A 25,702-nucleotide genomic window follows, 5' to 3' on the forward strand; every position below is an offset into this window, starting at 1 on the left:
AAGGTTACTTGAGGTACGCCCTCTCCCACCACCTGATGCCGTGCCCAGGGAAGCCCTAGGCAGAGTAGGGGTAGGGAGGAGTCAGTAGCAAAGACTAGGACATGACTAGGACTGTGAATTTTCAAGAATGGGGAGAATAATGGCAGGACGGTCATTAACAGACAAATTAGGCCATACCAGTAAAATAGTTTTATTTAATTTTAAAATAGTTATCGACATGAAAATTTTCCAAAGCTGAGAGTAACAGTCTAGAGCCAAGGTTGGGAGCGGGACCAGGCTTCACCTAGAACCCAGCTTGAGGCCCCTGAATCCCACCCTCTACTCCCTTCCAGAGGGAGGAAGGAAACAGCTGAGGGGAGCCCTGAGTGAGTCCCCTCCCTCATCCCCCGAGGGTCTGCTGTGCCAGGCCCCTTGAAGGCAACAGCTCATGCAGAGGATTTGGGGGGAGAGGGAAACAGGTGAAAATTGAAATTAGAGGTTAATAATCCCAATGACCCCCCCCCCCCCCCCGAAAAAAACCAAAACCAAAACCAAAACACTGGTGGATATGAAAGGAAGATGAAGGATAAACACTGATGTAATAAACCCCTCAGCTCCCCAGAACAGACCAATTTGGGCTGACTGGAAGAGAGGTCAAGAGCCCCAGCTACATGTTACCTTTGGAGAATAAATATTCCAGGAGGCAAAAACCATAAGGAAAGCTGGTACCAGTTACAGTCAGTGTAGCTGAAAGGCCTGGTGTAGCCTGACCCTATCCACACAGGGAGCAGAGGTCAAGGGCCTGGCTGGGTGGGGACCCTGAGCTGCAAGGGTTGGGGCGCCTTGCACTCCCAGTGCAGCAGTGGCAGGAAAGCAAGCAGGGCCCTAGTTGAGCAGGTTGCCCTGCTCCTGGGCCTGGGTCAGGCTGTCCTTCCGGTGCAGGTGGTGCACCCCCATCCTCTTGGGGCTGCGCTGGGGGCGGCTGGAGCTGGGGAGTGCCCAGGCCCTGCCCTCAGTGTGAGGAGTGCCAGGCCCCTCTTTTGTGCCACCATCACTGGGCAGCAGGCTCTGGCGCTCTTCCTCAGTGCTGATGGGCAGGTTCAGCTCTTCCTCTTCCTCTTCCCTGGGAAAGCCAGGGTCAGCTTCTGTCGGCAGCAAAAGGCCACTTTCACCAGGTAGGGAAGAAGGTGCCTGAACCTCCTCATCTCCACCAGCAGGGCCAAGAGCGAAGTGGCGCTGCAGCTCAGGCAGCGCGTCCCGTCCGAAGGCTGTGCGCTGGGCCACAGTGGCCGGGGGCGGAGTGCGGTCCACAAATGCCCGCTGCCAGCTGGCCAGCAGGTCCTCCTCGGAGCTGGCGGAGCTGGCTGGGGCACTGAGTGCCGGGGGGGCGGGGCTGGGCTGGTGCTGGGGGGAGGCCTGGGCCGAGGCAGGGCTGCTGGGCACTGGGCTGGGGCGTGCCCGCTCACCGCCCTCCTCCACCAGGCTCAGGGAGATGGCCTGGCGGGTGGCGTACGTGCAGTTGGGCAAGGGGCTGTTGCGAGGGATCCGCACCTTATCCTCAGAGAACTCTACCACCTTGCGGCCAGGATACAGCGGGTGCGGTAGAGATGGGGTGGGGTAGGGGCTCAGCTTCTCAAAGGCCGGCAAGGGCAGCTCCTCCTCTGGGGAGCCCCCCACAGTGCTCAGAGAGTGGCACTCCCCGTTGGGTTGGGGGGTGGGGCTGCCCAGAGCTGTGGGGCTGGCTGGGTCACCCGGGTCACCCCCACTCATATCCACGTGCACAAAGACATCCTCAGCCAGGGGGTGCCCGGCGCTGCCTGACTGGGCCGAATTGAGCAGGAGAGACTCCGGCTTCTCCAACACACGGGCAATGACTGAGGTGGGCACCACAGCCCCCGGGGCCAGGCTGGGGGTAGGCCCCGGGCTCGCAGCCTCCTGACCACTGTGCAAATGTTTCTGAACCATGTCCTGTAGCTCACAGGGCAGCTGGGGTAAAGGAGTGAGACAAGGGAGGAGAGACATGAATGATCCCAGCCTACGACAACTTGCTTCAGGGCAAAAATAATGATGCCACGTAAAAGGCCCTCCGTGTGCCGGGCACTTTGCTATCAACCAGTTCTCACAGCACGCCCAGGTCTATCCTCATTTCACAGATATACTGAGGCTCGTACTGGTAAAATAAGTTGAAGCTTTTGATTAACACAGCCAGGATTTGACCCCAGAACTGGTGCTAGGGCCCACATGGTCTCAAACGTCTAACTCCCCCATCTCAGCGGCAGCTTCTGCCAAACCAGACACAAGCTTGAGAATCAGTACTGACCAGAAGCCTTGGAAATACCTCCACTCCTTCTGTAGGCCCCATTAACCTTGGGCCTGAGCTCTGGGGTCTAGAGTTTGCCCCTCTCAACTATTTTTATGGCCCATACCTCGCAACCCCCTTCTTCCTGCATGGGATCTGGAAAATGAGATCCTCTCTCCCTGTCTCTGTTCCAGAAATACCAACAGGGCCAGTCCCCGCCCTGCCCCTAGTGATGGGCCCTTGAGAGCACACAGGACACCAACCAGCAGCCGAGCTGACTGGCTTGAGAGGACACAGGGAGGCGAGGGGAAGGCAAAGCAGCAAGCAGAGAGCTGCAGGCACCAGGATAGAAAGAGGCACAGAATTGGAGTTGGAGGGGTCCTAAAAAGGGCAGATGGGCGTTGGCAGGGAGGGCACTCTACTCACATCAGCAAACTTGTGGTTACGGAAGTGGGACTTGTTGCACTTCAGGAGTTGCACAGCCAGGTTGCAGTCCAGCCGGTACCGCTCCTGCAGATACAGACACAATTAAGAGCCGGGCACAGCCCAGGGTGGGGCCTGGACACAGCGGCACAGGCAGGGAGGCCCCAAGGTACCCGTACATTGAGCTCTTCCAGCTTGTTGATGGTGTTCCTGGCATCCAGCAGCTTGTTGGTCAGTTCCACGATCTCCCAGTCCAGTGTCTTCCTGTCCATCTCAGCCTTCTTGATCTGAGGCACAAGACTCAGGGTGAACCCAGCCTACACCCTAGCCAGCCCTTCCTCCCCTCCCCCTCCTCCCAGCCCAGAGACACAGGAAGCCACAGGTGCTGGGGCAGCCAAGGCACATGGAGTAAAGACAGACGATGGACAGAGAGAAGGAGACGGGACACCTCTCCTGCAGTCCAGGCTGGCTGTGGGGTGGGGGCTTTCCGAGCATGACTAACAGCTACTGGGGCCCAGGAGAGAGCAGTCTAGGAGCTGCCTGGCCCTGGAGGGGACTCAAGGGGCTCCTACACACCAGGCGAGGCAGCTGGTACCTGAGAGGCAAGAACTGTGCAAACCCAGGGGCTGAAGCCTATGCTGCTGTTTTCAGGATCAGGCTGGGAAGAGGGAGGAGGGAGGGAGTGGGGCTGGGTGGCAGCTGGGGGTGCCTGTGAGATTATCTAGTTGAGCATGGAGGGAGCTGCAGCTCAAAAGCAAGTCTCCTGAATTTTAGCTCATGGACCGGATCCACTGGCCCCCTTCCCCCAGATGGCCGAAGCTTGCTGTCACTGCAGCCGAGAAGCTGTGAGCATTCAGTGGTGACATCAATCAATACCTCTGCTCAAGCCAAGCACAGGCTCCCCAGCTGTCCCCCAGGAGGGAAGCACTGACTGCTGAACAGGCCTCACATGAGGAAGAGGAAAGGAGAGGGCAGAGGGCAATGGCTGGGCCCCTGCAATCCCAGATCTCAGCTAAGGGGGAGGCAAGGGCAAGGGAGAAAACACACAAACTCAGACGCAACTGCAAAAATCCAGCTGTGGCTAAGAGAGGCCTGAGAGGAGAGTGCGGCAGCAACGGTGGCAGCATGAGGGGAAGACGAGGAGAGAAGAGAAACAGTGTGAGCATTAAGACAGTCCTGACGTGCACAGCACACTGCGGCCCCCCCGCCACCATGGCCCACCCCCTCCCTGAGCCCAGGGCAGGGTGGCGGTCCCCTGGCAAGGCCCAGCCCCCTGCTAGGCTGTGAGCACAGCACCAGCCAAGCTGCCCTCCTGGACAGATTACCAGCGTGTGCAGCTTGTCCTCTAGCTCCTGGTTGGTCCTCTGGGAAGCTGTGTAGCTGTTCTGTAGCCTGCAGAGGGACACAAGGCAGACCCCTGGATCAAGATCCTGTTCTTCAGACCCTGCTCAGCCCCTCCTTGATATGGGATCTTGGGCAAGTGCCTCTCCCAGAACTTCAGTTTTCGAATCAGAATCAGATGATCTCTGAAGCCTCTCCTGGCCAACCTCCTATGAACAGGGAGATGCGTGCATGCGTGTCCCAGCCCCTCGTTCTCATACCTGCGGAACTTGTCCTTAAACTTGTCCAGCTCCTCGCGGCTCTGGCCCAGCTCCAGCTCCAAGCACTCCTGCCCAATCTCCAGCTCGCGCTCCAGGGCCTCAGTGCGCCTGGTGGCTGAGGCCAGGCGCCGGCGAAGCTCCTCATTCTCCTGCTGCAAAAGCCTGGAAGGGTGAGGGGTCAAGGGCAGGGGGGCATCAGAGGTAGAAGGGCCACCCCAGAGTGCCAGGCTGGATTCAGGAGGGAAGGAGTAGGGGTGACATGATGACAGAGCTGCGGGCATGGGACTCCTTGAGACTCAGTCTGAGTCTGGGGCAGCGTATCCCATAGGCCTCCTGGCCCTGGAAATACAGCTCAGCTTGGAGGGTGGCGGAGGCAGAGGGGATGGTAGAGGACAGGCTGCCCCACTCACTGGAGAAGAACGAGAAGACGGAATTGCAGGGGCTACAGTTTCTAGTTTGTCTCTGTTTACAGCCCCAGCCAGCTGGCCAGCAAGCCCCAGCTCCAGTTTCCCCACTGCACACTCAGCTGCTCCATTATTCATCCCCTGGAAACTCAGCCTAGAGCTGCCCTCCTCTCCAGAGATCTCGTGTAGCAGACAGACAGGGCTGCAGGGAGGCGGCTGGCACAGGAGGGCCAGGAGCTGGGGAAGGGCTCTCTGGCAAGAGCAGGCCCCTCCTAGCCATCCACCTCCTTGATGCCGGGTTCTCTTGGAGTCCATGGAACAAAACTCTTTTTCCAGAAGGAATATCCAAAACTTTAAGTCTCCTCCCAGAGTCCCTAAAACACCCCACCCCAACCTTTACCTCTACCTAATCCAAGGAAAAGCCCAACTGTACCAACGGCCTCGCCTGCAGCTAAGAGGGACAGAGCTGAGGCACAGCCGGCTCTCAGGCAGCGGGTACTCACTTCATCCTCTCCGCGTCAGTCAAGGGCTCCTGGGCACAAAAGAACAGAAGCTTGAGGCTCAGCTCTGGACTACTGGCCTCCTGCTTGCTCCCCACCCCCTCCAAGTAGCCCTGGAAAAGGGCCATGTCTGAAGCCCAGAGACTCTCAGAGCAGAAGTGGGCTGCGGAGAGATGGAGGCAATCCAGTAACACCCAGGCCAGCCTACTCTCTCCCACCCCAACCAGATTCCAACCCTCACCCTTACCCACGCTAGCTCCAACCCCTCTTAATCCTAGAGCCAACTGCAAATGAGTCCTGGTACTCATGCTACCTCTCCCAGGGCTGAAGAGAGCCTCTCAGCTCTTCACTGGGCTCCTAGTGGGCCCTGCAGTGGGCCCAAGACTTTCCAGAGAAGTGACGAAGCCAGGTGAGCTAGAGTAGGGTTCTGAGCTCTGACAAAGCCCTTCTGCCCCCTAGGCAGAACCAGGCCCTCATGGAGGCTCGAGGCTCGGGAGGCACAAGCGCACAGGGGAAGCAGAGCCTCGGGCTAACCCTGACTGAGACATGTGAAACATCTTGTCCTGGTTTCCCCCTCCTGCCGCATCCCCCTCAAGCCTCCACACTGGTCACAAGCCCAAGAGTCAGAGCTCAGCCAACCGCAAAGCAGAGCAGACCTGTGCTATGGCAGGAGGAAGATGTCAAGCAGCATTTGACTGGCCTGGCTGCTTCAGGATGCCAACCACAGGCAGGACAACGAGGTGGGTGGGTGGCCTGGGCCATGGCCTTGGGAGCCGCCGACACCTGGACTGACCCTGTTCTGCCACACACTGGTCACGCCAATCTTGCTGAACCCTAGCGGCCTCATCTACAAAACCAGGGGGATGCCCAGTGGGTGGTACCTAGCACAATGTCTGGCCTTTTAATTTCATGTTTCCTGAACTGAAAATGGGCAAGTCATGGATGGCATTTCTGCCCTGAATCTGACCAGAGTGATGCTCGACACGCGCTGCCATCTCTCAGGTCCTTTAAGTGCGTTCCACACACGCAACGGGGTAGAGACGCGGCAGCAAGGGGCCTAAATGCAGTGCTCGTGCCCTCCTGCAGCATAATGAGGGAGGAAAACCAACCCAGAGAACACCATGCAGTTGCCTGAAGAAGCCCTCCTGAGAATCTAATGCAGCTCCTAGCAGGGAGCACATGGTTCATAAGTGTCAGCCAGACAAAGCAAAGCTGGAGGAGGGCCCGACTTTCGGGGACGGCGAAGAACAGCTAGTCTGGGGCAAGCAGCTGGAGCACTGCTTCCTAATGGCCCCCAGAAGGGCCGCCAGTTAAGTGGCTCTGTTGCACCAGTGGAAGACCAGAGGCCTTCCTCTGGGACCCCTCTGTCTGGTGGGCTGCCTCTTGCATGAAGAACAATACTGCGTGGGATCACTTCTGCTGAGCTACAAAGACTCTGGGGTTCCTGGACACATGGACATGTGTCAGAGCCGCCCCCTGTGAGTCTACATGGCCCCCACCAACAGTACTGCAGCTGAGAGCCCAAGTGTGTACCAGCAATGCCACATCCTCACCCTAACTAGGGGGACCAGATGTCCCCTTAGGACAGCCAGACCCCTGCCTCATGGGCCTGCATCTGCCAGCCAGGACAGGGGGACCACTCTTGCTCACCTCCTGCTCGAGCCGGGAGCCAGGAACTTCCAGCCGCAGCTCCCGATGCTCGGGTGGTGCCTTCCGGTAGGGTTTCTTAGCAGGGGCTGCACTGGTCATTCTGGGAGGTGAGAGCTCCTCAACCTGCTGAGGGGAACAAGGAAGGAGGAGGCTCAGAAATGTGGCAAGAGGCCTCTGAACTACAGAAAAAGGAGCACACGTAGGAGCCACCAGGCAGGCAGACAAGGCCTGGGCTGCTGCTGGGGTCATTCGAAGGGCTGGACTCTGGTGTGTCAGTGCTCATGGGTCAGGGGCATGCTGAAGGGGAGCCCAGGTCCAGCAGGGACAGAGGAGGGGAAAGGCAGGGTCCAGAGACTGGGTGAGGGAGTGCAGACTGGGCCCAAGGAGAGGCCCACCCCTTGCCCTTGCAGGCTCAGAAGGCACCCTAAGAGGAAAAGCTGCTCTCCAAGCACCAGTTTCCTCAGCTCTAAACTGGGTTGAGAAAGGCACCAATTTCATAGGATTGTTTTAATGATTATGTAAAGCACTAACAACAGGAGCTGACACTCAGGAAACGTTCAATAAATGTTAGCTTTAAAAAAAAAAAAATCATAACCAGGAAGTAAGGGTTTGAGATGTGCGCCCAACCTGGGCTCTTCTGGGGGTGGAGGGGTGGGGGTGGTCTCCAAGGTCAAGGGCCCTGAAGGTCAAGCCACTCTGGCCTCCACCACTCTTCACCAGCCCCCACCAAGAGGGGCTGCCTGCTGCCCCCTCACCTGCCAGCCTCCCCAGGAGGGAGCCCAGTGGGGGTGCAGGCCTCACCAGGAACATACCGTCTGTCTGTCGGCAGCTCTCCCTGTTCCGCTGTCCAGGAGTCAGCGGTCGGCTCTCCGCATCCCACAGCCCCACCACTTCCTCTAGCCAATAGCTCCTGAAACCAGAGAAGGGAAGAAAGTGGAAACCAGGTGTCAGCCGCCTGTCAGTGCCCCTAGGGAGAGCTGGGCAGGAAAGCCATGGAGGCTGGACAGGAGTGGAAGCACTGGGTTCCCCATGAAAGCTGTGTCACAGGCCCAGAGGAGACACGTGTGTCTGTGTGTGTGTTCATGGTCTAGGCTTACCACATGCCTGATTCCTGGATAGGTCTGGTCCTGTCTTGTCCCTATCCTACACCATATCTGTCTTGTTCATCTCCCAGGCTTCTCAGAGTCTAGAAGCAACTAAGAGATTTGGGGGACATGGGTCGCAGAAGAGAACACCAGGAAAAAACCTAGTAGAAGCCCAAGAAGATGCTGGGGGAAAAAACTCCTAGCAATGTTTCCAGAAGGAGCCAAAACATTAGTTCTGTGGGTAATGGTGGTGAACAGACGGTGCGATGAGGAGGGGCAGGTCCAAGACAGAAGATCAGAAAAGGCAGCATCTTATAGCAATGACGGTTCTCAGCCAGGGTGATTTTGGTCTTCCTCTGCCCCCTCTTCCCCCCACCCCTGATATCTGGCAAACGTCTGAAGACATTTTTGGTTGACACACCAGGTGTGGGTGGCACTGGCACCTAGTGGGTAGAGGCCAGGGATGCTGCAAAACATCCTATAAGGCACAGTCTGCAGGTACAGCCTCCCATGACAGAGAATTATCAGCACAAAATGTCAATAGTGCCTGGGCTGTGAAACTCTGTGTAGATAGCCCCAGTCTGGGGAGCTGAGACGCCTGGTTTCCCGGCTAAGTGCTGAGTCTGACACACAGCGTGGCCCTGGGTAAGTCCCTTCCTCCCTCTCATCTGCACAGAGGTGGCTGCACTGAGTGACCTCTGAGGTTCCCTCCAGGTTCTTGGGGTTCCAACCTCTCCCCCACCTGTAATAAGCTGGGCTGCAGCACGGGGGCAGCAGCCACCACAGGGACCAATGGAGGCAGTAACCTCGGGTGGCCTTCTGGGCATAAACAATCCCGCTGTGCCGTCTACCTAACCAGAGCCGGGGGCTGAGGGAAGCCTTGCGGGCTAAAGCATGTGCTCCTGCTGTCAGGACATGCCCTGGCCACAACTCCTGGCACATTCCAACAGGGCCTGAGGCAGGAAGCACGGTGAGGGGGTGGGGAGGGCGGGAAGCAGGAGCGGCCTCCCTCCCCTGTCTGGGCAGCCTGGCCTCTGGCACGGGGTTCTGGGGCGTGGCAGCAGGCACGAGCCGCCCCCCCAGCCCTTTGATGGTGAGGCAGAGCGTGTCCCCACAGGGCACATGCAGCAGGCTGTGTCGAGCTGACTCCCTGCGCAGGAATCCGGGCAGGCCTCAAGGGACAGCACATTCCTGAGGTGTGGGGGAGCAAACAAGTCACCCCTACAGGTTCCCCAGGGCTACCCCTCCAGTGCGACCCTGGGTAGGAGCTCCCCTGGCCCAGAGGAGAGGCCCAGAAAGCCCCAAGCCAGCCTGGGCACCTGGGTTCCGATACTCAGGGGGTCTCAGTGTGGGGGTGTGTGTGAGTTAAAAAAGGGGGAAGAGCCAGAGCCACAGGAGTAAGAGATACAGTCGCTGAGGCCGCTCCAGAGCTGGCCTCTGCCTCCCTCCCTACAGAGCAGCCAGGCCCCTGCTCCCTCCCCACCTGCTCCCCGGTCAGCGGAGCAGCCCTGTCTCCCTGCAGGCCCCTTTACATACCCTGTCTATCCTCAGCCTCTTTTCTTCCCTATTCCTGCCAATGCCCACGCTGTCCTCTAGGCACTGGGACACTTGTGTGGGCAGTGGGCAGGCAGGGAGGACACTGACATGCCCAGGTATCTGGTCATTCTACCTGTGCGGAGAGAGAGTGGCCTCACTGCATGCCCCGCTGCCCCAGCTCTAGCTGTCACATGTCCTACAAGCTCAACCTGCCTCATCTCGACCTCCTGGCCCCACAGGACATGTCCCCAGGGCTTTCATGGCAAGACACTCTGGCCTGTTGAGGAGAGAGACAGTGTGGATGTGGCTGGCAGTGAGATGGATCGTTAAGTGAAGGCTCAGACTCCGGGATGAACGGCAGTAGTGACGGGAGCTTCTCTCTCCCAGCCAGAGACTGCTCTTTTCATATGCGTCAGAGTCACAGGGAGGGAAAGGACTCCCAACTGAGGAAGCAGAAGACAATGCCCACTATGGAGACAGTCAACCAGGGAGTCTGCAGTGACCCCAACACAAGTCCACGAGGAAGAGTCCGTGCCACTTCTTGCCCCGCGTCCATAAATTCCAGTACATGTTGGGGCCTTCGCTCCAAATCCTGAGATCTGCTAAGTGCCCCAGATCCAGCCTACAGGGGACCACCACTCCAGCACTGAACAGGGACATGATGGCCCTGGCAGGCTGGGTGAGAGCAATGCCAGGTGCACTGCAGAACAAAGTGAGAAGCAGCTGGACAGCAGGTCCACAAGCTGGCAGAAAAGGAAAGGTGAGCTGGAAGGCAGCAGGGCAGTCCCTCCAGGAAGACCCAGCTACTAGATGCAGCCTCCACCGGCCAGATCTCCTTCACCCAAAGATTCCCAGGTTGCTTTGGAGTGTCTCAGCCCAAGGAGGACTCCCAATGCCATGTCAAGAAAAAGAGCCCCCAAGGGAAAGCTGGACAACTCAGAAAGGGCCACGAGGAGCAAACAGGCGGCCTTGGCCTCTGGATGCTGAGCTGGCTCCAGGGCACCTCCAAGAAAGAGAGTCTTCTAGAAGGGCTAGAAATTGACAGGGAGGAATCCCACCCTTCACCACAAACTACTTGAGCTTCAAGGAATTGGAGGCAGATGACTCAGGATGTGAGGTACCAGATCACATGCTGGGTTTGTACTACAGAACAGCTCTGCTCTGGGAGAAAGGCTGAGGCCTACGTTAAAACCCCTGGTTGACCCAGTCTGGTCCGGGCCTCCTCGGGCTGCACCCGCAGACACTGTTGAGGGAAACAGCCAGAGCAGCAGTAACCCCTCCCCATCTTGTGGAGGTGAGGCGAGAAAGGAAAGCAGCTCTCCTCACTGCCCCCACCCCACCTAGCCCTGCCTCCTCCTCCCTCTCCTGCATAGTATTCATTCTTCACTTGCTCAAAAATCAGTTCCGAGAGACTCAACCCCGTATCTGCTGGGCCGGGTGGGGGGGGCGGTGACAGCTTCGTAATTGCCATGTTGCAATCTGCCAGTCAGCGCAGGCCGCCTGTTGCCGCCTGCCCAGTATTAAATACCTTCTCCCTGATTACAGCCCATGGGGCACGATTAGCTGCCTCCAGAGAACAAAGTCTACTTTCATTAGAAATGGGACTCGGCACGCACAACGAACCTGCATTGTGAACCCACTGAACAGCTGAGCAGAGCATGTATCAGAGACAGATACAAGGCGCAATGTGCGCCAGGAGCTGGCCGAGCGGTGCCCTTTAATCAAAGGACAAAAAATCTGCCAAGCATCTCTCCCAAACCAGGAGATGGGACTCCTACCCGCTCCCCTTTGTGGATATGGAGAGTGTGCGTATGTGACCTGGGGTCTCCATCGAGGTCAGGGATGACGCTGCTGGAGACGGAGTAGGATAAGGAGAAACCTCTTCAGAATTCTATTCTCTCCAAACCACTATCCTTTCTCCTATTCCCTGTAAACACCCACAGAGACAGCAGCAAAAAGGTTCAATTCCAAGAGCCAAGGACACCCTCTTACTTCCCTCTGCCATCCTTTCTGTGGCTCTGCCCAAGCCCCAGGGCAAAGTCAAAGGTACAGGAGAGGAAGAGAGGTCCCAGCATCCAGGGCTCAGAGGCTATCCCCTCAACACTGGCCCAGCAGAGGGAGACAGGATTGAATCAAAAACAGATGTGGCTCTTTGGCTTTTCAAACTCTGCCCTCCCCCACTGGAGGTCTCCTCTAACCTCCCAAGTTCTGCGCTACACCCCCTCCACCCGCCCAGTTCAGCTGCCTGCCCAGAGAGACTGCCTGCCTCCCCCACTCCCCACATCACCCACATTCTCTTTAAGAAATTATGGCCCCAACAGTTTATCTGGGCTCAGACCATTTCTGACCTTACTGATGTTTCTCTGTTCCCGTCACTGAATCAAGCACGTGAAGGACCTTGAGGCACCAATGAACCCAATCTTCTGAATCAGAGAAGGCACACACATCACCACAAAAATCATTAAAGCTCTTCTTTCATAATTCACCCAAAGAAAGTCAAGTGGACATCAGCAATCATTGCTGCTTTTAAAGTGAAAGGAAAACTGGCCCCTTTTCAGAATACTCCAGCTATGCCGTGTGCTGCCGTAACCCAGCAGGATATAAATAAATAATAAAAACAAACACGGGTCTTTCCTGAAGCCCCTCATCAACCGCTAAACAAGAATGTCTGATCACAGGGACTAGTGCCTCCCCTGAGGGAACTGTCCTCAGCTGCTGAGCCCTGATGTAGTCTCTGAACCCTGCAGGCCTGGAGGAAGCTGCGCCTCGGGGCAGGACACAACCCTGCCGTGCAAGTCCAGCTGCTTCTCAGGCCTCTGAAATTCAGGCTTTGCCTCCAGCTGAGGCCCAAGAAACAAACCACCACCCTGCAAGGGCCAGCCCTGAAACCAGGTGACCCAGCAGGGGCCCCTGAGATTGCCCATAAGGACCCCACCCCCCGCATCAGTACGGCTCCTCTCCACCTCTCCACCTCGACTGTCAATGAACAGCCACACAGTGAGCTGATCCTACCAAAGCAAGATGGGTTCAGCCTTCCCCACACTGGCCCCCAGGTTCCGGCGCAGCTGTTCCTGAGATACCTGAGCAAAGCCTTCAGCGATCCTGGGCGCGTGGCAGGCAAGCAGCCAGCAGAGCACGGGTGGGGCCCAGGCAGGCTCTGCTCTGGGCCGATGACAAGGCTGGAAGATGCCAGTCTGTGCCCAGACCAGCCCCGCTGCCCCTCCCCCAGGCAGGCCTGCCACCCCTCTGGGCAAGTACAACCTCACCCTCCTGGGACATGCTGCCTGCGGCCCTCACCTGGCCCCCTGCCGCTCTAAGCGGAACAGACTGACAGGTTTTTAAAAGCCAGAAGGGGTGGGAATTAGTCTGCTCCAGGGTCATCCTGAGGCCTCAGAACTAGTGCTGGTGACCTGTGAGAGCTCACCTGGCTCCCCACCTGAGTAAATACCTCAAGTCTATCCACCTGGCCTCTCATTCAAGCAAACACTTGACAGGCACAAAGGGGCAAAAAACTACTGATAATGACCAAGCAAACCGACCCTCACCCAAAGGAGGCCAAAACCTCCCCAGGGTCATAACCAGCGCCTGACCTCAGTCCCCACGTCCTCCCTAAGGAAGGGCAAAGTGAGGGTGGCTCTGAAGCAGCCCTCCGCTCCACGCCCCTTCTGCTCTCCTGGTCACAGCCAAGCCACAGACCCCTCCAGCTTGCTACATCCCTATTCAGGGTCCCTACACATCCACATAGCACCTACACCCTCTCCCATTTACACACGCCCACCCCATGGTCGCAGGCAGCTCCCTGACATCTCTCTCCTGGCTCAAGGGAAACGATCCACTTAGAGGACCTCCAGGTCTCAAGTTCCCCCATCCAGCCACCCCACCCTGCACTGCCTCCAGAGGCCGGAGACAGTCTCGGTCTACAGAGTTACCTGTGCAGAGCACCAGGGAGCCCCGAGCAATCAGCCTTCCTGCTACCTCTGGGCCCCTCTTCTCCTTTCCAAGCCTGGAGGGAGGAGGGAGCTTGTCAGGAGCTTCTCCATGGCAGGCTGAGCCCAAGGCCTCTCCTTGGCCCACTGCGGAGTCCAAAGCCAGGTCCTTCGCCCTCTGGCTGAGGCGCCCTTCCCAGCTCTTTTCTGTCAAAGTCCACCTGAAACTCCAGACAGGGAAGGCGGTGGGGGGACTAACTCCACCCACGCCACCTCCCAGAGCAACAGTCGCTACATCTCAGATGGACACCTGGTTCTGCGCTCCAGCTTTCAGTTTAAGTAACCTCACTCTTCTGCCCAGGCAATTTCCCACAGCCAGGCCAAGGCTTTCCTCAACTTCCCCACCCCCAAGAAGAACCTGCAATTGATCCTAAATTCAGTTCTTATCCTGGGATGAGAATAATGGGGACACCATCTACAATCTCCCCCCACCTTTTTTTTTTTTTTCACCCTGCTGCACAGCTTGCAGGACCTTAGTCGCCCAATCAGGGATTGAATCCAGGCCACGGCAGTGAAAGTGACGAGTCCTAACGACTGGACCCCCAGGGAATCCCCCTGGATTTCCTCCTTTTGATAAAAGGAGGAAACTATCTGGTCTAGCAGAAAATTCCCTTCCTACTCTCATTCCATCTGTCTCTGAGGAATGAGACCAACAGCATGGTAACTGAGGGATGTGCTCAAACTCCGTGCTGCTAAAAGCAGATTAAACAGAAATGCTAACCATGCTGTTGCAAGGGAGAACTGAGAGGCACGGTACTGACTGAGGGGAGGAGGAGGGGCAGAGTCCAGCAGCAGGCTGGCAGATGGGCAGGTGCCCGTGCCCAGCCCCACCCACAGCAAGGAGACTGGGAAAATGGAGGGAACCCAGTAGTAAGGACAAGGAGCAGAGGAGACGGCATGATGTAAGCGAAGGGGAGGAGGCACAGGCCAGAGGGAGGCAGGGAGAAGACAGGCGTGGCTGGCGGCACCCTCAGGGCAGGTTAGCTGGCCCAGGTCACACTCACAGGGTTAGTGTCTTCTCCCCAGCCAGCCAGCTCTCCTGGTTAGCACGGTTAGCGACAGACTCATGGCAGACGCCCTCCAGGCACTCCATACAAACAGACAGCTTGGTTTGTGAGCAGCCCAACTCCGGAGCTGCAAAGAGAGAGCAGAAGGATTGCCAAGCTGCAGGATGCCCAAGGGTACACACTGCACTCTCCTGACAGGGGTGCTCCTCCAGACTTACCACTAGACCCTCAGGGGCTTTCTTCCCCCCCGGAAAGCATGCCACGTGGAAATACAGCATTCCCCCTGCCAAGCAGTGAGCCCAGCTCGTGACCCCAGGGAATAAGGCTCTCTGGTCAACAGAAAGAGAGAACCACCATTGTGGAAGGGGGGCACGGCTACCAGGGGGCAGCTCTCCTGTCTCACCTAGTCCCAGAACACTGCTGCCAGGCTGCACCAGAGCCCTGAAAGCTTCTTGTAAGAACAAAACCACCCACAGCTGCAGCTGCCACCCAGCCCAGGCCTGTGCCAGCAGAGCTCAGCCCACCACCTCCCAAGGGCTCTGAGGAAAGGGGCTAGAAGGGAACTGGCTCAGGGACTGGAGGCTGCAACAAGAGCTGCATGGAAAGCACAGTACAATGGGGCAGTGTGTGCCCTGACCCAGAGCTGGGCCACTCAAGGGAACGGGTGACACACTGCCACCTTTCAGTATCCCAAAGGGCCAGGGGATGGTGCTTCCCAGGGAGCTGGCCCCAGAGGAACCCACACAGCAAGGATCAGGGCTGTGCTACCGCCAGGCTCCCCAGACCCTGAGAGAAGCTAGCGTTCCCACACAGCTAGCCCAAGGAACACTCTTTCCTGAAGCCTCCAGAACCACTCAGGGGAAGTGATGCACCCTGCCTCAGAGATCTCAAGGCAAATGTGCCACAGCAGTGGCGTCCCGGAGACACCCCCCACCCCCAAAGGCAGCCCCTGGATCCGCAGAAAAGGAATAGCAAACACATGCAAATACTGCTTATGATTCATAGAGAAGGGCTGGCAGCGAAACAGCAAGAGAAGGATCCCCCTTCTGTCTGAAAGGCCTGCAGATGATGAGAGGACTCCGCATAGGAAGGGGAGAACAGAGACCACCCTGGCCCCACATATGGGCCTGGCCCTCACCCCAGCCCAAGTCAATGATAAACACAGACAGGAGAAGCCTCCAACAGACTTCCCAACTGCCTCCTCACTGGGCCCCCCGCCATCGCTCTGACAGCCCCGGAGGTCAAAAGGCCAAGGCCTGACCACGAAGGGTGAGATAACCATTTGACAGAGAAGATGACAGCTCTTCCTCTGGGCTCTGACCTCTTCCCTGGACTGGCAAGGAAGCATGGCCACGGGCAGGCTACCCTCCACATCCTCACCACACACACAAACAAATAAATAAACAAATACCAGTTGGGTCTGGTTTGCTTTTGAAAGGTAGAACAGCAAGTGACCTGGCTAATCCAAGGTTCCAGAAACCAGGGGAGACTCTCTCTGCAGTGTAACAGGGGCTGAGAAACCAGGTTAAGGCTACTCCCTTCCCAGCCAAAGATGAAAGAAGAGTGAAGGGGAGAAACGTACGTGAGATGGAAGTGTCGATGCCCATGTCACGCTTGCACCCACCCTGGTTCCCACTCAAGGGCACTCCTGCCAGAAAATGTCGTCCCAGAATAAAAGACAATCCTACAGAGATAAGCAGGGTGCCTGCTGCGGCAAGAACCTCTAGGAAAGCTGCTCCATCCCTCCCAAGGAGCCAGCCCCCAAGAACCACTGCAAGCAGGCTCCTCAAAGGCTCCAACAGGGACTAAGTCCCGCCCCAGGGTTAACTGTTAGGAGGGCAGAGCAAGTTGAAGAACAGTATGTATTACTATTGAGTTTTGTTTATTTTACAGGCAATACACAATGGGGAATGCCTGGAAGTACACAAAAACAATCAGAAGGACACATGATACATGGTTAACACTAGTTCCCCACCTTTGCGTAAAGGCTTAGACAGGAGCTGTGGGGGAAGAAAGGGGAGGTCTTTTTACTTTATTTTCAATTTTATATATTTTTCTGTATGATGAGCATTTTAAAGGAGGACATACATTATGTTTATGAGGAAAACATACAGTTCCTTAACAAATGGGCAAAATCTCTCCAACTGCACTGTGCTTTACCATCCAGAAGTGCTTTCCCTTCCATTATATTTCCTTTGATCCTTAAAGCCTAGTGAGGCCCACGGAACAGGTGGAGTTCTCTCATTCTGAAGTGACAGAGAGGACAAGTGACTTTCCCAAGACCACAGACACACTGGGACAGAACCCTCCATATCCAATTCTAGTGCAAAGCCTGGAAAGCTGTCTCCTCCAGGGAGCCACAGGAAAGCGACAGCAACTCTGCCCTGATGTAAAGCCCCTCAAAGACTTCTGAGGTTGAATTCCCCACTTGGCTTACCTGCGAAGGTGCAGAGAGGTCACTGCTCAGTACCCAAGGCGATAAGCACAGGGTTCTACCCCACCGGCTGGCTGAGTAGAAGCACAGGGCTTTCGGGTCTAGGCTGACTTCCCGCAAGGCAGTCCCTCCCCTCAGGGAGTTCCCTGCCACAGTTTCCTGTGAGAGCACAGAAGCTCTTCACAAATAGGGGGCCATGTTCTTTATAGATGCCAAATGTCACCTAGCAAACAGCTGGTCTATGAGACAGACTGAACAAAGAAGGTCTCACTCTTCTACTCATGGACACTCCACAGGACTCAGTCTCTCTGAAGCCTAAAAGCACACAACACAACCCAGTCCAGCTGGCTCACCCGCTCTCCTCTCAAACCTGCCTGACATACAATGCAGCCTATCACTCCTGCCAAGATGCCGCCATGAAGATGTGCCACACTGCAGCGTGCACCCCACACCACGGGACGAGGGGCTGAGCCCGGGGAAAGCGCCTTCAACCCACTCCTGCCTCCTGGTTTCAGCCTTTTGGTTCATCTAGGCACTAACAAGGTTGCAGTCCCGGCTGTGAGTGTGGAGCATGCGGAAACAGGACCAGTGATACAAGAGAAAAGCAAGCCTGTTACAGCGGGCGCTAAAAGGAGCTTAATGAACAACAAAGAGGATACCAGCAGCCAAAGACTTTTTACAGTATACTAATTAAGCAAGAAAATACACCTGTGTGTACTTCGATCCCTCTTTTAACTCCTTCTTACTGGCTTAGGGATGGATGATTAGAACATAAGGCTGAAAAGGGAGACAGCAGAAGCCAAGCACCTGGAAGATCATTTAACCACATCAACTCAACCCTGGAAAATGATTAGTAATGCGACTGTTAATACTATCGCCTTTTGTTTACGCAGGACGTTCCTTCCTGAGAGTTCAAAAAGTTTTGCCAGAAAGATCTTATCTGCTTTAGTCTAAGGAAGGACTGGGTTGGGTCACACGGGAACCAGGATTGCTCAGCGCCTACTACGTAGGGTCTAACTAAACGCTCAGGCTTCAATAAATGACCTTGCCCCTAAGAAGCTTCAAAGAAAGAAGAACTTGCCCCTCAGTGGGGAGAGACAGGTTAACTGCCCTCCTGCATCACAGTGTGGTGAGTGCGCGGAGAGCAAAGAGGAAAGGCACCTGGCTGGGGCAGGAGTTTAAGGACCAGACAAAAAGGCTGACCTCGCAAGAACCCAGACAAATCTTCCTCTGATTGTAAACTCACGCTGGAGCACCACCCGGCATTATACAATTAAGAGGTCTAGACTTCTGGAAACAAATTCCTTTGGTGTTTGCTCAGAACTGCTGCCCTAAGAACTACTTCCATCAACTATACTGAAAACAAAAAGGCAAAGAATGGACAGCAATTCTCAGCTTCCAGCCCCATTTCTGGGGAGCACCTGAGTTAAGCCTATTCCAGGGCACAAGAAGATCATCGAAACCCTAAGAAAACTAGGACAAGAAGTCTGGCTTTCTCAATACCTAGATGTGTTCCACCAGCTTCACCCAACATTTTACAGTCTGTAAAACACTGGGAACATGGATCCTCAAACACCCCATTCAGTCATCCCCAGCCTTAACTACATTACAAATCCACCACCAACCGGCCCCCACCTGTATCCACAAGGTCATCACCAACCTCGCATGCATGTCACAATCCATCAGAGGAGTCACTTCAACATCACAGATGGGGAGCAGTATTGCCAATCGTATTTTGCACACTGACGCCATCCCCAATATCACCTTTTTTGTTGCTTCATCACAAAAAAGGAGACTCAATTTTACTCCCACCTCAAAAATGTTCCTGGCCACCTGGCAAAAATCAAAAGGCTTAGTCCAGCTTGCATAAAACAAAGCCTTTCCTTATCCACTGAGTTCTCCAAAATGGGATTCATTCATTTAACAAATATTTACTGAGTATCCTTCATATGCCAGACTCCTGGCTATAGGCTATGAACTCATTATCTCTAATGCTTAATACTCCTGCAAAAAAAGCAATGTCTCCTTCATATTATAGGGGACAAGACCAGGGATCCCACTGATTAAGCAACTTGCCCAAAGTCACATAGTTGGTAAGGGGCAGAGTCGGGACCGAAACCCAGATCCAAAACCAGACTCTACCATACTGCTCATCCTACTTCCAACTCCCCTCACCCCCACCCTCCCAGTCTCCCCTATCCCCCTACCTCATGATCAGGGAGGGTCCCTCCTCTACAGGGGGTCAGCTCAGTGAAAGAGACAGACATGTAAACAAAGCAATCACCACACAACACACAGTAAGGGCCAGAACAGAGGTTCAAAGTGCTGTGGGGACCAAGAGGAAGAAAGGAAAGCAGGGAAGTCTTCTCATGGGAGAAGACAGAGAAGCTGGGTCTCAGGAGATAAGCAGAGTTTCAGGGACAGAGGTGAGCATTATGCAGAGAGTGAAGTGCACAGGCAAGAATAAAAAAGTAAAAGGTTCAGGAGCAGTAGGAAACTCGGAAGCAAGGAAACACAGGACAGATGAAGTAGAGTGGTAGCAACTCAGGCTAGAGGGCTGAGTTTGGGCCAGAGTGTAAAGAACCTCTTTGCATGTCATGCTAAAGAGGGTGGACTTTATCCCAAACAGAGGAGAAACCACAGCCTTTCTAAGGGAAGAGACTTTTTTTTAAAAAGGAAAATAGTCTTAGAGCAGCATGGTAGAGTAGGGAGACTGCCCACCACATTTCATTCATTCTATATGCACCTCAGCATTATAAAGTACCTCTTATGTGCCCTGCACTGTCCTAAATGCTAGAAAACTATAGTAAGACACAGTATCTGTTCTCAGGGCACTTACAGTATTGTGAGAGTAAGACAAGTAAAAAGACAACCACAATACAGCCTAAATGTTAAAAAAGAAGTAAGCACAGGGCTTCCTAGGTGGCGCAGTGGTTGAGAATCCACCTGCCAATGCAGGGGACACGAGTTCGATCCCTGCTCCAGGAAGATCCCACATGCCGCGGAGCAACTAAGCCCGTGCGCCACAACTACTGAGCCTGCACTTTAGAGTCCGTAAGCCATAACTATTGAGCCCATGTGCTGCAACTACTGAAGCCCACACGCCTAGAGCCTGTGCTCTGCAACAAGAGAAGCCATGGCAATGAGGAGCCCGTGCACCACAACGAAGAGTAGCCCCCACTCACCGCAACTAAAGAAACCTCGCACACAGCAAAAAAAAAAAAAAGACCCAACAAGCCAATAAAATAAATAAATAAATAAATACAAAAGAAGCAAGCACAGAGGGAGGACAGTAAAGGGCGGTGGGCTCCCAAAGGAAGTGACATTTAAACTGAGACAATAAGAGCAATAAGGAAGGCAAAGGGAGTCTGGAATGTCTGCATTCCAGACAGCACGACCAGCTTGTGCAAAGGCCCAGAAGCTACAGAGAATAAGTTTAGAGAGCTGTTACGAGGCTGAATCCAGGTGGAGAAATGAAGGCCCAGTTTACCCACAGGTCCTTGGCACTCAAAATACGGTGGTAAGAAGGAGGTGAAGGGATTTGATTCAAAGGTAATATATGAATACAGGGTGTTATGAGAAGAAACTGATTTAGACAACAACAAAAAGAAAACGCTAAAGGGGGAGAATCAGCTCAAAATCCATCAGCCTTCACCCTGAAGTTCAATCATTTGCTAAAATGTGACCTGAATCTAGAAAGCCTGAGGCTGTCTACCAAAACACAAAGGTGTACTCTACAGAGATAACATGTTTCAGCACGCTGACTGTGGCACGAGTCAAGATAAAGTACGTTATCCTGAGATACATGGCTCCTCTGTTGATGGCAGAGGGGAGCAGAGACTAGACAGATGCTGTCCAACTCTCAAAATCACAGGTGCCACAACAGATAGAAAAGTTCATTGCAGGGCTGTGTCAGAATTCCCAGGGCAAACCCCAGCTCGTGAGTCCCTGACACCAGGCACATGCCTACCCTGATGGCAGAGTGAAGAGTCATTTACTGAAGAAAAAGATGGGCCCTGAGGGCATGTTAAATAGACAGGACATGCATGACTCAGAAGGAGGGGAAGATACAGGGCAAAGGAAAACCTGTCAGTCAATCCTTGGGCACACCTCTGCCCCAAGGCTGTACACGGGCCTCCTGCGTGGCTAAAAGCAAAGAGACCTGGGCTCGGCAGCAGGGCCTTCCTCAACAACACAGGCTTCAGCAGAAGCACATTTATTTTCCATTTTCCTCTCACATTAGAGGGAGGGAGCTCTTTAAAATGCGACATTTTTCCCCCTCCCGTGTACTTTGCTACTTGTTATTTTTAAAAGATGTATCCAGACCATCTATGAACTGAATACTATGGCTACTTCAGTTGCTCATATCAGTAATCATAGTCAGAAATGAGCCTTATATTTATGTCTACATTAACACACACACCCACACCTTTAATGCATGCTAAGAATGGATCCCAACGTCACTCTGTCTGCTCATCCAACCCAGCCCAAAGGTTTCCAAAGGGCAGTCACCAAGCTGAATCACGAAGAGAGAGTCCAGATTTGGCTAACGTGGCACAGGGCACTCCCTCACCAGTCCCTGCACCAGTTACTATCTCCAAGAGGAAGGAGGGAGCTGGGATGAAGAGCTCAGCTCCTAAAACAATTTTTAAACAATAAAAAAAATTTTTTACTACAATATGGGTATATACCTAACCATCAGGACAAGCAAACAAGAGATATGCATTGCCAGTAGGTATATTTAAAAGTTAACTTCATAACAAATGCCAAAAAAAAAGGCTCAATGGCTGAAGCCAGATTGCCTGGGTTCAAATCCCAGCTCTGCCACTTACTATCTGGGTGACATTGAGCAAATTACTTAACCACTCTGCACCTCTACTTACTCATCTGCAAGATGGGGATACTAACAGCATTAAACCACTTAATACACATAAGGCACTTAAAACAGTGCCAAGTACATACAGTGTATTCAATAAGCACTATTATTATCGCTCAACTGCAAATTAGACAATTCTACAGCCTCACAGTTTCAAATAGGAAATCACTTTAAATAGCTTTAAATATCACTTTAAATGGCTTAATGAGGATATTCTCACTACACGCAAAATCTATACTGTCCAAAAGCTGTGCCTGTTCTCTTTAACATCAGGACAGCAGCTCAAACCAGCACAGGTCCTCCACAGACAGACACCAAGTTCAAACATGAAGCAGAAATTACTGCTGAGATCTGACTAGCATAATAACAACAAATACATACTGAGTGTCAGGCACTGTTCTAAATACATTAACGTACTAACTTTAACCCTCACACAACCCTATGAGGTAGGCACTCTTACCATCCCCACTTGATTGATGAGAAAATTGAGGCATAGTGAGCTGTGCAATTTCTAAATGTCACAGAGCTACAAATGGCAGAGTCCAGATTTGAACAAAGGCAATCTGGCTTCAGAGTCAGTGCTCTTAACCTCTCTGTGCGCTCACCACACTGTCCTTGCTGATCACGGTTTCCTAGGGGCATCCTTTGTTCTCACAAAGAGAAGTTTCTCAACCTTCTAGAAATGAAGTCACAGCTAAATAACACCAGTTCTTCAGATACCTGAAGGTACTGAAGCTAGTCTGGTTACAGTGATTTGGCTGGTCTGCCTGGTGTCAGCCTTTTGGGGGTGGGGATGGGGTGGGAGTGGGAAGCAGGAGATGGTTAGTATGGAATCCTAGATCGAACCACACTTGCCAGTCCAATCATGGAGCAGATGCTGGCCCTGACACAGGCTTCGGTAAGAAGCATGCTCCCAACTCTGGCTTGTGCATAACCACAGCGCATCAAATGAAGTGAGGCCCATACTCACAGCACTCTGTAGCTCCAGATCCTTTCTCTTTTCTACAACCCCAAGTCCACCATCTCTCAAGCTATGCTTAGTTTTGCTAATGAAACTGATTTTTTTAAAATGTGGTTTGATGGGAAGAATATAAAGGAAGAGAAGAAAACTACTAGAAGAGAAAGGGGCAAGTTCTACAGTCCTTTCCTTCCATCACCACACTGGTCCAGGTTGTAAAGCAGCTCTCAAATATCAGGGGTCTCAGGGACAAAATGATGTGAAAAACATTCGCAGAGCTTTACACCAGTCAACTTGACCTCTTACCATAAACTGATCTGGGTTTCTCCTCCCTAATCCCAACCTGCCTTCCTCCCTCCTCTGACCCTACCTACCCACCAAATCCACACCCCCAAAGAACACTAATAAGCCTTTCTTACCAAGAGAAAAGATCAAAAGAGGCAGACATGCTGCAAGAGTGAATTCAGGAATTGGTGACAGCAGGTACCTAAATGGTTAGTGACCACCAGAAATTTGTTTTCTTATGATTCCCCACCATCTGTCACCCACAAATCTCCACTTCCAGCAGGATACCAAGCTGAAGATGCGGTGGGGAGAGCAAAGAAAATACAGTGAGCATGAATGAAACTGCTTATGACAGGGATGTGTTAAAATACTTTCAGCCTGATCTCTAGGCTCTTGCCCACGTTCACCTGCACAGGTGAAGGCATACAAGACTCAACTCTACACCCAATTCTCAAAAATCTGCGTGAGATCGAAACAGAACACTAACTTAGGAACCACTGGCAAAGGGCAGCCTCTACAGAACAGTGCCCTTCTCAGATTAAATAATTTTCAGCAGCACTCGTAGCCCATGCATCCTGCTCCCAAGGAGCATGCCAGCCTGTCACCGGAGGCCACCTTACCCGCTCTGGGGTTGAGCTGGGGCAAATCGCTACCTCTTCTTCTTTCCAAGTAGGCACTGTGATTTCTTCCAGTCCCTGGGACCCCTGAGTCTTCAGCTGAAATTGGGGCAGATGTTGCTATAAGAACTGTGAAAAGGCTGACCTAAGTCTAGAAGAGGGTCATTTGATTGGCTTTAGCTCCCTCCTTACCAAACCTGCCCAGCATACTTCAGGTCTCTCTTCCCCTCTCCCCTACTATCCTCCACGGAAAAGACCCCTTTCTTCTCTCCTACCGGCCTGGTACGGTCGGGCCTCCGCCTCACGCTCCAGGCTTTAACACTCCGCTAAGAAGTTCCGCTCCAATTCATGACTCTGCTTCTCCGGGGCTGCACACTTACTTCTGGTTCGCCCGCCTCGAACCCCCTCCCCCATGGCTACCACTGGAATCCAGGCCCCCTCCCCTCCATCCCTAGCTCCTTTTTTTCTCTCCGCCTCCAACCTTCCACCACTCCGTTTCCTCTTCTCAACCCTGGAGCTAGTCCTTCCTTCGCCCCAACTCCATGTTGGTGTCCCCACGATCCCCTGTCACTCTCGACTCCCGGCCCGACCACTCCAATCCCACAACAAACTTTCCGCCGCTCCCCACTGCCTTCAGACCGCCATCTTGCCGCGGGGCAGGCCGGGTAGTGGCCACCGCTGCGGGAATCCCCACGCACTAGGCGCCGCGCGTCATCGGGGGCGTGGTCACAGGGGCGGAGCCTACGAGTGGGAACTGCGGCGCCGGACTAGGTGGAAGGACCGGGAACTTGTAACAGCAGGGTTTGGCGGCTTGGCAGCAGAAGGAGGGAGGTGTCAGGAGTAGGGCGATGGCGAGAAGGGTGGAGAAAGATTCTGGTATTCAAAAAACAAAAAATAAAACAGAATGGGGGGAAAACAGCACAAAAATATAGTGAGAGAGTTGTAGCACTAGTTCCCCATCACCCGAAAGATGAAAGGTAGCTTCTCAGCTTGCCACAGGGAAATCGGCCACACCCAGCTTCTTCACCCCTTCACCAGCCTCATTTCCCACCTCTCCCGGAGACTTCAGGTTCCCTATTGGTCTGTTTTCAGGCCACGAGGGCTGAAAATGTACAAGCCCTCTCCTCCCCTTGTGTTATGAATTCCTACTCCTCCTTCAGGCTTCAACTCAAATTATCACCTCCTCCAGGAAGCCTTCCCCAATTTCCAAGATTGAATTTGGTGCTTCTTTTGCTGGGTATCTCTAGCCACTTACACATAACTTCATTGTAGCTATTCAGTGCTGTAATTATTTATTTACATGTTGTTCCCCTCACTGAACTGCTGCTCCTTCAGGGCAAAAACTATGTCTGATTACATCTTCATATTCCCTAGCAGGTGGCTGGCACACAATAAATGCTTCACAAGTAAATAGCAGAGCATTTACATTCCCACACACTAAGAATACTTCTGCCTCAGGGCTTTTAGGTTTGCTATTGCCTGTGCCAGGGATGCTCTTCCTCCAGATATTCCTTCCCATTTGTGTCTCTGCTCCAATGTTACCACCTGAGAGAAGCCTTCCCTGGCCACCGTGTCTAAAACAACATCCCCCAATCACTCTCCCTTACCCTATTTTAATGTTTTCTTTCACAGCACTTATCATTGTCTGACATATATTTTTCTTTGTTTGTTGACCATCTCCCACTATAATGCAAACTCCAGAGCTCTGGGACTTTTTCTCATTCATTCCTGTATCCCCAGTATCTAAAACAATGCCTGGCATAGTAGGCACCCAGTAAATCTTTATTGAATGAATAAATGGCGTGGAGATAAATGATAGAGGGATTTTGGAATGTAGTCATGGGGAAAAGGGATTGAAAATACTGTAAAATAGGGAAATGCAGAAATGGAAGGCACAAGTCCCCAAGGCCAGACTTGGCCATATCAGGAATGGGAGCGAAGACAGAAGCCAGGCTCATCAAGGAAGGGAGGGAGTAGGATGAGAGTCAGGTGGAACTCTGGAGCAAGGACCTCAGGGAGCAGAACTCTCCTGGAAAAGCCCCAGTTCAGGTAGAGGAAATAG

General features: G+C 53.6%; 1 protein-coding gene across 16 annotated transcripts; it reads right to left on the reverse strand.

The window, feature by feature from the left end:
* Positions 1-170: 170 nt before the first annotated feature.
* TJAP1 (tight junction associated protein 1) lies at positions 171-24,332 on the reverse strand. 16 transcript variants are annotated; one of them, XM_057700297.1, is made up of 12 exons: positions 24,252-24,332; positions 23,644-23,739; positions 14,468-14,597; positions 13,407-13,480; positions 7,669-7,766; positions 6,857-6,982; positions 5,210-5,238; positions 4,303-4,464; positions 4,027-4,093; positions 2,881-2,988; positions 2,705-2,788; positions 177-1,965 (listed from the first exon to the last, which is right to left on the reverse strand). In XM_057700297.1, the coding sequence occupies exons 6-12, from the start codon at positions 6,953-6,955 to the stop codon at positions 865-867; spliced, it is 1,650 nt and encodes a 549-aa protein (XP_057556280.1). In that variant the 5' UTR covers positions 6,956-6,982; positions 7,669-7,766; positions 13,407-13,480; positions 14,468-14,597; positions 23,644-23,739; positions 24,252-24,332; the 3' UTR covers positions 177-864. The 16 variants fall into 16 exon arrangements, with proteins under 16 accessions (XP_057556281.1, XP_057556280.1, XP_057556279.1 ...); XM_057700296.1 differs by lacking the exon at positions 13,407-13,480 and adding an exon at positions 7,954-8,052 and having other exon boundaries at positions 24,122-24,295; XM_057700292.1 differs by having other exon boundaries at positions 24,122-24,295.
* Positions 24,333-25,702: the final 1,370 nt, after the last annotated feature.

This window comes from Hippopotamus amphibius, chromosome 11, assembly GCF_030028045.1.
Source record: "Hippopotamus amphibius kiboko isolate mHipAmp2 chromosome 11, mHipAmp2.hap2, whole genome shotgun sequence".
Classification (NCBI taxonomy): Eukaryota; Metazoa; Chordata; class Mammalia; order Artiodactyla; family Hippopotamidae; genus Hippopotamus; species Hippopotamus amphibius.

Excerpts from the sequence above, each read along its gene's own strand:
- TJAP1 (XM_057700307.1), bottom strand. The coding sequence starts at position 6,955 with ATGACCAGTGCAGCCCCTGCTAAGAAACCCTACCGGAAGGCACCACCC. Across the intron at positions 4,465-5,209 it reads ACTGACGCGGAGAGGATGAA|GCTTTTGCAGCAGGAGAATG; the intron begins GTGAGTACCCGC and ends TCACCCTTCCAG. Across the intron at positions 1,966-2,704 it reads GTAACCACAAGTTTGCTGAT|CTGCCCTGTGAGCTACAGGA; the intron begins GTGAGTAGAGTG and ends CCTTTACCCCAG.